General features: G+C 32.1%; 1 protein-coding gene across 2 annotated transcripts in view; it reads left to right on the forward strand.

Moving 5' to 3' along the window:
* The window catches only part of LOC106459642 (insulin-like growth factor-binding protein complex acid labile subunit), a 29,104-nt gene extending 17,617 nt beyond the window's left edge, over positions 1 to 11,487 (forward strand). For both annotated transcript variants that reach the window (XM_022386173.1, XM_022386172.1), the window contains exons 2-3: positions 4,697 to 6,468; positions 10,505 to 11,487. In XM_022386173.1, coding sequence (XP_022241881.1) covers positions 4,719 to 6,266 — 1,548 coding nt within the window. In that variant the 5' untranslated portion in view covers positions 4,697 to 4,718 and the 3' untranslated portion in view covers positions 6,267 to 6,468; positions 10,505 to 11,487. The remainder of the gene's footprint in view (positions 1 to 4,696; positions 6,469 to 10,504) is intronic.
* The last annotated feature ends 415 nt before the right edge of the window (positions 11,488 to 11,902 follow it).

The raw sequence follows: 11,902 nt of genomic DNA on the forward strand, positions 1-11,902 counted from the left end.
CAAACAAATTGCAAGTTGCTAAAAAATAAGTTCGAATTTTTAAAAGTTGCAGTTTAAAGACCGAAAGCTAGCAAAGCGTTGTAAACTAATAGGACTAGCTTTTGTGATAAAATCACGTAAAATGCAAATGTTTGTTTCACATTCCTCCTTATTTATCCATTTCAGAGGTGTGTAAAAAGTAACATCTCAGCTCATTTTGTCTTCTACAAGACACTGTTCAAGAAGCCATTCGTTCAATACCAGAACTAATTAGTTGCCCTGGACAATGTTAGTTTGGGTAAATGCTTCTTATAAGCTTGTAAAACATTTCGAACACTAAATAACTAAAAAAAGCGTTTGTGTTATAATAATTTATTTTATATGCTAAAAACCTAGCAACAATTGAAAAAAATTTCAACTTCTTTGATACCTATAAAGATTTAGTAAAAATAGTTTTAATGAAATTATAAAAGTATATAATTGGATCATTGATTAATCTTTTCTTTGGCGATAACAATTTTGAATCTATAATAACAAAAAACATAGAAGATTCTATTTTCTCACATGAGCCCTCTTGTGGCTCCAAGGAAAGTTTGAGAGCTTATAATTGTAATATTTAGGGTTCTATCCCTACGATGAGCACAACATATAATCCGTTGTGCAGTTTTACGCTAAAAAATTAAATAAACTTCTAATATGACTCTTCCTTCAGTACGCGTTTCTACTTCCTGAATGAAAGTGTTTCCTGATATATTTACCTTGCAGATCATCAAGAGTGTTACAATTTTATGTCTGTGTGTGAGTGTTTTTTCTTGTATTTGTTATACTTTTTTTAATAATAATTTATCAAGGGTTGTAAGGAGAGTTAACAACAGTCGAAATAATTAAGGACATTTTTTGGGCCTCAACATTTTCCATCTAACGCTTACATATAGATGTGATACTTTTAACAAGGCTAGGTTATCAAGTCATTTTCATACTATTGCACACGTATGATATAATATTCCGTACAATATACCCTCAAGCTTCACACATAAAAGCTACGTTGATTTATTCATTTTGCTATCTTGACGCAATCTGTCTAATAGAAGTTTAAAAATAATGTCAATTTCCTGAAAAGTACCCACAGATATTTTTACACTGATACACTTGAAGAGAATGTTACTAAGGAAACACCGTTAAAGATCAGCTAAGAGTGCAACGGAAGGTGTTTGTTTTCAATTTTAAGGTGTTGATCAAATTGAGTTGATTAGCTGATTAGTCAGAGTTTGCAAATAACCTATTCTATAACTTGTTTAAGCATTTAAAGAGAAATGAGCAAGGAAATACATTGTAATCTAATCCTAGAACAAATTGTCGTGTAACCTTGCAGAAAGTCCTAAGAATGTTTACATCTCGTTGCCTTTGAAACACATTTACAATATTGAACCGTTTTACCATTCGTAAATATCGCTATACATGAATTAGATGAAATTCCAAAATTACGCTATGCAAAATATAGTTTGTTGCGTTATCACAACATACAACTTCAATATTTGATAAATTAGCATTAACTATTACTAATAAAGATTTTATATAATAATCCAAAAATGTACATAGCATTTACTTAAATAGCCAAATCGTAAACATCCCTTACTAATTTCAACGATACCAAAATTTATATGATTAATTTCTGTTAATAATCAAAGAACTGCATGTTGAAATCTGCTGTACCTTTCAAGTTTATCTCTTTTAACACAAAGCAACACAGTTGGTTATTTGCTCCGCGTCAGCCTCAGGGATTCTGAAATTCATGCTGTATCCCTACAGCTCACCACTAAGTCAGCGGTGGGTCAAGCGTTTTAAAAGAAACAGATTCATCGTACAACACTACAATATTTACCAATTCAAAGACTAAAATCAAAATATGTCTTTCCATTTCTATACTCAACATCTTCTTGTTTCTACTTTTCTGAATGAATAAGGATTTACTGCAACGCTTGAGATCTTGCACAAAATTTGGTGTTTTTCCTCTTTTTCTATTTTGTCTGAGTTTTTGAATTATCACTTAAGCAAAGTATGTTTACCAGCGTCAAGTATGTTCCAATGCTTACCTATTTCTCAACTAAATAGATGAAACACGAAATAAGATATTCACGCAAAATGTGTATAACCAAAGTAATATTTCAAAATAATATCAGCCATATGTACACACATAAAAGTGCGTAATTTGAGCAGCGTGGAACTTCAATTGTTCGACAAAATTCAAAGTAACATAGATTACATCTTAGTTATTAATGTCCGTAAAACATGGCGATGTACAGTTTAGAAACAAAGGGGGCGTAAAGTTGAACGTAGGAAGTTAAGGCTTCACTTGAAAATATGTTATACAGAGAGCTGAGTTCACTATATTTAAACGATTTTGAACATACAAATCAGCAAGTCATGTGACATATAAATACATATAAATACACCACGTAACAAGTTGTATCAGAACTACATTTTTGACACTATTTGACGTTGCGTAGGTAGTATGGTGTCACCTAAAATTGATCGATCGCTTTTGGGAAGTATATATATGACATTTTTCCTGATGCAAAATATTCATACACTCAGATCATAAAAATGTATTTAAATCGGGGATTTAGAGCTTCCAAGGCGAGGATAATCCTCGTATTTAATGGCGTCGGAGAACAAAGAAATTTGGATAAACTTATCGTCCAAAATAATACCTAAAACGAGTCATACTTTAACCATACATGATAAACTAAGTGCGGCGTCTTATACAGGTGAGAATCCACGAAAACAAAGGTCAGTAGTGAAAGCTTTTCACGTGTCTCAGGCAATAGTATGCAAAATAATCAAGGAAGATCTCCTTCTGGAAAAGCGACATAAGTCATATGTACAAAAGTTGCTTTCATTACATATCCAATCAACCTCACACAGCTATAAAACATAACGCTAATTTATTCTAGTTCATACGAAGACATACTAGAGATATCACCGCGCGCATCTCCTACGGATGTCTATGCGATCATAATGTTGAAACTGACTTTGAGAAACCGTCGCCCTCCCACAATATATTATTTATGGAAAGCACTCAGAGAAGTGTGGTGTGCTTTGGGCATGACAACCTTACGGCTACGACAGAGCTTTTTGCATTAGAAATAATGCTGTTTGACTATTGTCAAGATGCGCATTCATCAGATCGAATGAGATCGGATTTAGCTACGTGGGCTAAAACGACGTGGTGAAGCTCCAAAATCGTTTTAATATGACGTACTCAACCCCTGTAGATGACGTACAAGAGTCCTTAGCAATTAACCATTTCTTAGCCTAGCGGAAATTGATTTCTTAAGTACTCTAATCAGTCATTACTTTTTTAAGTATAGAGATTACTAAACTTGAATTATTAAGAACAATTCAAACACAAAATGAGGCAGGTCGTAGGTATTATAGACGGAATTCACACTATGATAAGTAGCTTCACATAGTCGTTAATTTTAGTTTCAGTTTTACTGAAACACATTGTAAGTGTAAAATTGTTACTGGAGTTAGTCTTATGTGTTATTGATGTAATTATTTTCCCCAACTGGATGAAGTAAACTGATTCTTCTTTTGAAAACTTCTATTGATATTGGAAATAAGTCATGATATAGCGAATCGCATTAAATTTTCATCCTACTAATGGATTGTTAGAAAAAAAATCTATGTGATAACTGATTTTCTTAAGGCAATTAATGATGAGCTGTTTTATAAACTGTTAGATGGTGTGATGGTTTATAATTATCATTTTAATCTATATTTCTGGATCAACTAGATTTTAATATGTTTAATATGAAATCTTTATTCGTATCGAAAAGCGCAGTCCAACTGAAAATTTAATATAAAGAGCATCAAATCAAGGAGTCATAGACCAATGATTTGCAAATATGCGACACAAGGAAAAGACTTACGCGACTCAGAGAAAAGTTAAAATTTTCTCGCAAAGCTGCAAAAGGTATATTTTCGTGTCCATAGTTTTTAGCTGATTCTAGAGGAAAGGCAACTAGTCAACAGCACTCATCGTCAAGTCGAATTATTCCTGCGTTATCGAATAATATATTTTGATTGTCAGCTGGCAGCGTGTGTTTATTCAGCAAGGGGACGCGAACCATAATCCCTCGAATTCCCAGCCTGTAAACAAAAATCGGGAACCATATAATGAGGATTTTGTTAAGTGTCAATTGCGGTGTAAAGTATCACTTTCTAACTTATTAGGTTCTTTTCTTTAAAAAAGGATTAATAAAGACGCACCAAAGCTTTCAGAAAATCGTTATTACTTAGTTCAATATCAACAAACATTCAAAAATAAAATTGCAAAATTAATATTTTCGTTGGTCATGTCATAAAACAGTCTTAGGCAAAAACGATAAGAAACTACAATATCATTTAAAAATTGTCAAAATAATAAACCTCAAATCAATTTTTTTAACTGTTTGTTTGTTTGAAGTTACACAATGGCTGTGCTCTCTGTGCTCTGCTCACCACGGGTATCGAAACCCGGATTTTAGCGTTGTAAGTCCGCAGACATACCGCTGTGCCGCTGGGGGCTTTTTTTTAATTGTCTCTTTGTAATTGTTAAAGAAAAAGCTCGGATGACATTGAATCATAACTGATAAAAAAAGGTTCTTAAATGTATCTTATTGACGTTCCAATTTCTTTTAAACTTGTTTATTTTTTTCCTTTCTTTCTCCAGACTTAATCTTCCTGACCAGAGCATGAAAAACCAAGGTATTATTGGGATCTGTCTGATCCTGACGATCAGCTTAAAGAACGTTGTTTTCTGTCTTTGTCCTATTAGATGCCAGTGTAACGAAGAAAAGCTGGTGGTAATGTGTGACGGAGCTGGCTTAGACGTTGTTCCCATAACTCTCAACCCTGATCTACGGGAACTTCACCTCGCCAGAAACAGCATTAAAGGAATAATGACGGCATTTAGCGTCTATCACAGCCTGGAATATCTAGATATGACCAGCAACCAGTTGGTAGCTCTCGGCCGTAATAACTTCAGGCTTCAGGAAAAGCTACATATTCTACTACTTGGGCATAACATGATCTCAACTCTGTATTGTTCAACATTTGATGGGCTTAAAGGTCTTCGAATTTTGAAGCTCACTGGAAATTTTATTAGAGAACTCCCTGACGGTATTTTTGTTGAGCTGGTTAGCTTGGAAGTCTTAGATTTGTCTGAAAACAGTATTGATACCATCTCAAAGGATGCTTTTGTGGGGTTAGGAAACCTGAAAATTCTCCTGCTCAAGGACAATAAACTCGGCCATGTCCCTTCGTCTTCATTTGGAACCCTTTCTCATGTACTTAGCATAGATTTAGACTTGAATAATTTCCCAATTTTGCCCGAAGACAGTTTTGTTAATCTTGCCAACTTGGAAAAGTTAAGTTTAGGTAGCTGTGGAATACGTAAAATTCACAAAAGTGCTTTTAAAGGACTGAAGAACCTATTGTATCTTATTCTTCAAGATAACTTACTGGATTCTATTCCGACTGAGGCATTTCTCTACCTTAGAAAACTGTTAGAGCTTAATTTGGGACAAAATTACATGAAAGCAATCGTTTCAAAAAGTTTCAACAGCTTAAGCAATATTCAGACCATCACGATAAACAGCGCCCCCTTTCTAGAAAGAATTGAAAGCGAAGCTTTTTTACCTAATATTAGATTGCAAAATATTATTTTTAATCACAACAAAAAGCTCAGTTATATTGACAGAAACGCGTTTTCTTCTTTCACTCTTCTACGTGCCGTAAGTCTCCGGGGAAATAACTTCCAAACATTCAGTGAAGATGTTCTGCCCTGGAGTGACTTAGAGCGCTTCGATCTTCGAGACAATCCTCTAATCTGTAATTGTAGCCTTTCGTGGCTGCTACACCACCTACAAACTCGGAACTATTCGGAATCATTTGATTTTGATCTTACCCACATTCGTTGTGAAAATCCACCTGTACTTCGTGATCTCATGCTAAAAGGCTTGTCGATAGACGACCTTCGTTGTCACGAGTACCAAACTCAAAAGATTCTTACCTGGTCTTTTGCAGCGATTGGCATTCTACTGGTTGCTTTGCTTGTAGCTGTGCTGTGGTTCCGACAGAGAACTGTTAACGATTTGAAAATCAAATGTAGTACTGTGATACCAGACTCTCGGCACGAAAACAGATATCGAATGGATAATCAACTACGAGGGGGAACATCGCAAGAACGAGAGTGGGTGGTGAAAATCGGGAGGGACCCTTACGCTGGTAGATTGGTGTAGAAATCAATAATACGTAGGTCTTTACGTAATAAAACCGTTCCATTTGTTGTTTTATGAAATATTTGCATTGTAAGTTTGATGTTATCGCTAAGCTTCTAGTTCTGTATAAATCTGTTCTCCACGACTCAACAGATCATCTGGGCTTATATGGAATAAAAATTATGAATAAATGAGGAAAATATCAAGATGCTATGGTAACCAGGTAAGTATCAAAACCGTACAATTAAAATCAGCAGTTAATCCAAACACACCGTGTTCATTCACATAGTGTTATTTTTTTCTAAATCAATCCCTTCATTAGAGTGATCATATTATGCAACACTCAAAAAGTATCTTCACATAAATCAACAATCATATCTTTATAACAGATTGTCTTTAGATTATGAGACTAATACTTTCTATAAAGTATTAGTTATTTTCCGCAATAATATACAAGCTATGTATTAAGTTTTTAATGCGTTGATTTTTATCATACAATAAATAAATTAGGAATTGTATATTTTTAGGTACTTTGAAGCTAATAATTGTTTAACATTGGTAAAAATAGATTATAAGCATAATAATCTTTACGGAAAATCTAAAAGTTTCAAGTTATTGGTTTTATTATTTTCTGGGCCATAACTGATATTTTAACAATTTAATTAACTTTCAGATTTTGTCAGACCTGTGCCGAATAACCTTAAATTTTAGTCTTTAAAAATTGTCACGAATCCGCCTATTGTTTTGCCTTTTTAATTAACAAGATAGTTAACTAACAACTCCATTAGGAATTTTAAAATGTTCTTAACTTCTGCATTCTATATACAAACCCTGGTTAGCATTAATAAAAGAAATGTTGATTTTGGATAGTTTAAGGCATAGCAGGCATCCTTCGAAGTGACGTAATAATGTTTTAATTTTTGTTAATTCTTATGAACACTTCGAAATGTCTGTTATACTAGAAGTATGTAAAGCACTTCTCTTTTACAAGGGCAAAACATACTTTATATATATGTATATAACACAAAAGTACGAACTTTACTATATACTATAAGAGATTTAAAAGGCCCGGCATGGCCAGGTGGTTAAGGCACTCGACTCGCATTCTGAGGGTCGCGGGTTAGAATCCCTCTCACACCAAACATGCTCGCCCTTTCAGCCGTGAGAGCGTTATAATGTGACGGTCAATCCCACTATTCGTTGGTAAAAGAGTATCCAAAGAGTTGGCGGTGGGTGGTGATGATTAGCTGCCTTCCCTCTAGTCTTACACTGCTAAATTAGGGACGGCTAGCGCAGATAGCCCTCGTGTAGCTTTGCGCGAAATTCAAAAATGATTTGTAAAAACCAGAGAGATTCTCTGGAAGCGCCCATGCTACTTTAACTTTTTCTTTCACAAAGCAAAACATTTTTTTTTAAAATTAATTATGACTTTAACAAGTTTTCATAGATCATTCATATATATTTTCCTAGAATATGTCTACAAACGTTTTTAACTTGATGGTAGGATTCGTTCGTTTATATCATTTATTTATCGCTTATTCATATTAATTCCACTTTTTTTTGGAATCTCTGCTGTTGTGATCATAAAAATACTGGAAGTTATTGGGCTTCAGAGTGGTAATGCACTTTTGAAATAAAGAAAAGGAAAAGTGTAGAAGTTTATTAGTCATTGGGCGTTCCTGAAACACATGAATGATTTGAAATTCAAATTCCTTTTTTTAAATTAAGCTAAAGTTAGAATTAATCAAATTTCGAAACGAAAATTATTTAGAGAACTAAAAGCTCCTATTAACTTGTCTTTAACGAAATAAACTCAATATGTTTTGTAAGTGTAACAACTAAAACAAACAAATAAAATTAACCTTTTGTTTGAATTATAAAATAATAATAGTTAAAATAAATAAAAATCATTTATCGGGAAAAATTGATTTCAATGTACCTAGAATTTAAGTTAGTGATTTTCTTGTTTTGTGAGTTCTAAAAGTTCTGAAACACAAACTATAGAAGTGTACAAGGCTTGACACAAAAAATAAACAGAAAATTATGTACATATTTGTATTCATATGTGTTTGTATGTGTATATTGCACATACACAAGAAAAAGCATCTGCAAAATTATTATTTTTTTTATTGCCAGCTTAATGTGACCAACTTTGGTTTTTCATCGTATACAAGAAATCAAATATATTTTCCTCAGGGAAGTGATTAATAAAAAGAAAACAACATCAAAATAGCTTTAAAATATTTTACGTTGTTAAATAGGTCTTATTAGGGAAAGCCATATTTTAGCATAGATGAAATGAAAGAAAATTGTACAATCTACTAGAACATACAGTTAGACGTAAGTCTGTTAGAATCCATAAGTTTTGCATTACTTCATGTAGAAGGTAAGATTATTTCCCAACATATATGGGTCTTACCTATACACAACAAAATATTTTGATCTATCCTCACAACTATTTCCTCTACAGTTGTGATAGAGAACTAATTAACTCTCAGTTTTTACATTTAACCCATGTACGGTTCGTTTCCTTGGAACTCAAATCTATCAATCTATATATATATATATATATATATGTAATAAAGAAAGAAAGCAATTGCCGTTATTTTTTATTGTCCTCCAATAATTCTAGGTACTTGTTTTGATGAATGTCTTTTCTATATTTATAAAGATATCAATACGAATGCTTGATATTGAAATGTAGTATTTATTATAATTCAACTTTTAGCGTTAGATATTTTTCAATGCAATTTTATTCTTCTACACTTTCGAAGGTGCATAATTGTTAGCATGGTGTATATGTTGTCATGGTGTAGATGTTAGCATGGTATATATGTTAGCGTGGTGAACATGTTAGCAAGGTGTATGTGTTAGCATGGTATATATGTTGTCATGGTGTAGATGTTAGCATGGTATATATGTTAGCGTGGTGTACATGTTAGCAAGGTGTATATATTAACATGGTGTATATGTTGTCATGGTCTAGATGTTAGCATGGTGTATATGTTGTCATGGTGTAGATGTTAGTATGGTATATATATATAAATGTTGTCATGGTGTATATGTTAGCATGGTATATATATTAGCATGGTGTATATGTTAGCATGATATATGTATTAGCATGGTGTATATGTTGTCATTGTGTATATGTTAGCATGATATATATATATATTAGCATGGTGTATATGTTGTCATGGTGTATATGTTAGCATGATATATATATTAGTATGGTGTATATGTTGTCATTGTGTATATGTTAGCATGATATATATATTAGCATGGTATATATGTTGTCATGGTGTATATGTTAGCATGATATATATATATATATTAGCATGGTATATATGTTAGCGTGGTGTATATGTTAGCATGATATATATATATTAGCATGGTGTATATGTTAGCATGATATATATATGTTAGCATGATATATATATATTAGCATGGTGAATATATTGTCATTGTGTATATGTTAGCATGATATATATATATTAGTATGGTGTATATGTTAGCATGATATATATATTACCATGGTGTATGTATTAGCATGGCGTATATGTTAGCATGATATATATATATATATATTAGCATGGTGTATGTATTAGCATGATATATATATTAGCATGGTGTATATGTTAGCATGATATATACATGTGTTAGCATGGTATATATGTTAGCGTGATGTATATGTTAGCATGATATATATATTAGCATGGTGTATATGTTAGCATGATATATAAATTAGCATGGTGTATATGTTAGCATGATATATATATTGGCATGGTGTATATGTTGTCATGGTGTATATGTTAGCATGATATATATATATATTAGCATGGTGTCTATGTTAGCATGATATATATATTAGCATGGTGTATATGTTAGCAGGATACATATATTAGCATGGTGTATATGTTAGCATGATATATATATTAGCATGGTGTATTAACTTTCAGAAAGGGAGAAATTACTCATCTAAGAAAAGTAATTTCCCTTGTGACCAAAATGAGTGCTTGCGTAGATTACTTGACCTAGCAAGTAACCTCCTGTGTACTGTAGTAAGCATCTTTCCATTTTGTTATAGTAGCTGGCGATAACTCCATGGAGATCTTGAAATTAGAACCTGCACATAGAATAGGCAAATTTCACTTCTCACAACCCACCTTCATTTTTTAATATATTAATAACACTTCGTTGTTTAGTTTCACAGGAGTAAAAGTAATAACCGTATTTTCTTATCCTTTTTTTTCCCCTAACAGATGACTAAGGAAGACTGAAAATCGTGACCTTGTTTGCCAGAAATAAGAAAAACACAATAAAACGTACAAAAGCAGATTTTACTTCTTGTCTGATTACAGATTTTATAATCATTCTTTGATTGATCAGAGAAGCCTATCATTTTTTTTGCGCTTTATATTTTACCAGCTGTTAACCGCGTTAAAATGTAAATAGTTATATCGAAAAAAGTATTCTAAAATTCTGAAAATGAGACCAGGCAGTAATTTTTGTTGTAGTTTTTCTTTAAAAAAAATAAGAGACAGAGAGAGAATTGCCCCTAATCAATAGATTCTAAGTATTTTTGGATTTACAAACATTCCTGTTATGCCGTTAGAATGCAATGCAAACAACACACTTCATAAATATACAAAATAGCCAAAATAAAGTTAAGATACAGTTTTTATCATAAAATACTACGACTGCTACCAAAGGTAGGATGTACGATTGTTTCGTACTTTTATAAGTTTATTTGTTATCTCCTTCGTTTATTATAGTGCTTATCTAAATGGTCATGTTGAACGTTACCAAATGTCATTTCAATACTAGATCACCCACAAGAATTCATCATTTCTGTCTGTTTCTATTCATTAAATTGATCTACAAACATATTTAGCAACATGATTTTCTTCCAGGAAAAAGAACTACTAATCTCCTGCCGTTTCAATTTAAATTCCAAATCAATTAGTTTATAAGCGATATCTTGTTTATGTGATATTAGTTCCGATTCCTAACAAATCTTATGTTTATTTTGATAATTAAAAATATTGCTGTTGATCGTAAGGTAAGTTAGATAGAAACTGTTTTCTAAATCTTACTATATATTGTTTAATGATAAAATTAATTATTTCACTCAGACGTTTCGTAAATAATGCAAAAAAAAAAATTAAATGAAACGAATGAAAGCTTTAAAGTTTGGGCAAATAACCTCACGACGACCGTACAAAAATTTGAAAATCGATAATATACTCACAAACAGAAATAATATAAAACAAATAGAAACAATAGTTTATTTATTCACAATAATAACAACATAACTAATATAAAAACCAAACTGGAAATAATGGTTAAATTATAAACCCCAAAAAAAGAAACAGAAACAAAATACCTTAAGCTAATATAGTAATAGCATCAGTTGAATGACGATAACATTGTATAAAAATATGCTATTCATAAACATAACTTTATCATAAAGCGGAAATGCTGGCTGTTCTTCAACTGCTGCTCATGTTTGTGTAATTGCTTTAATAATCATGTTTGTTAATAGTTCTGTATTGTGTGTACTTCAGACAAGGTCAAGATTATTGTATGTGTAATAAAAATATATCGATAGTTGTTTTGTTTTCTTTAAATTTACTGAGAGACTCGCTGCAAACATAAAC

This window comes from Limulus polyphemus, unplaced genomic scaffold, assembly GCF_000517525.1.
Source record: "Limulus polyphemus unplaced genomic scaffold, Limulus_polyphemus-2.1.2 Scaffold642, whole genome shotgun sequence".
Lineage (NCBI taxonomy): Eukaryota > Metazoa > Arthropoda > Merostomata > Xiphosura > Limulidae > Limulus > Limulus polyphemus.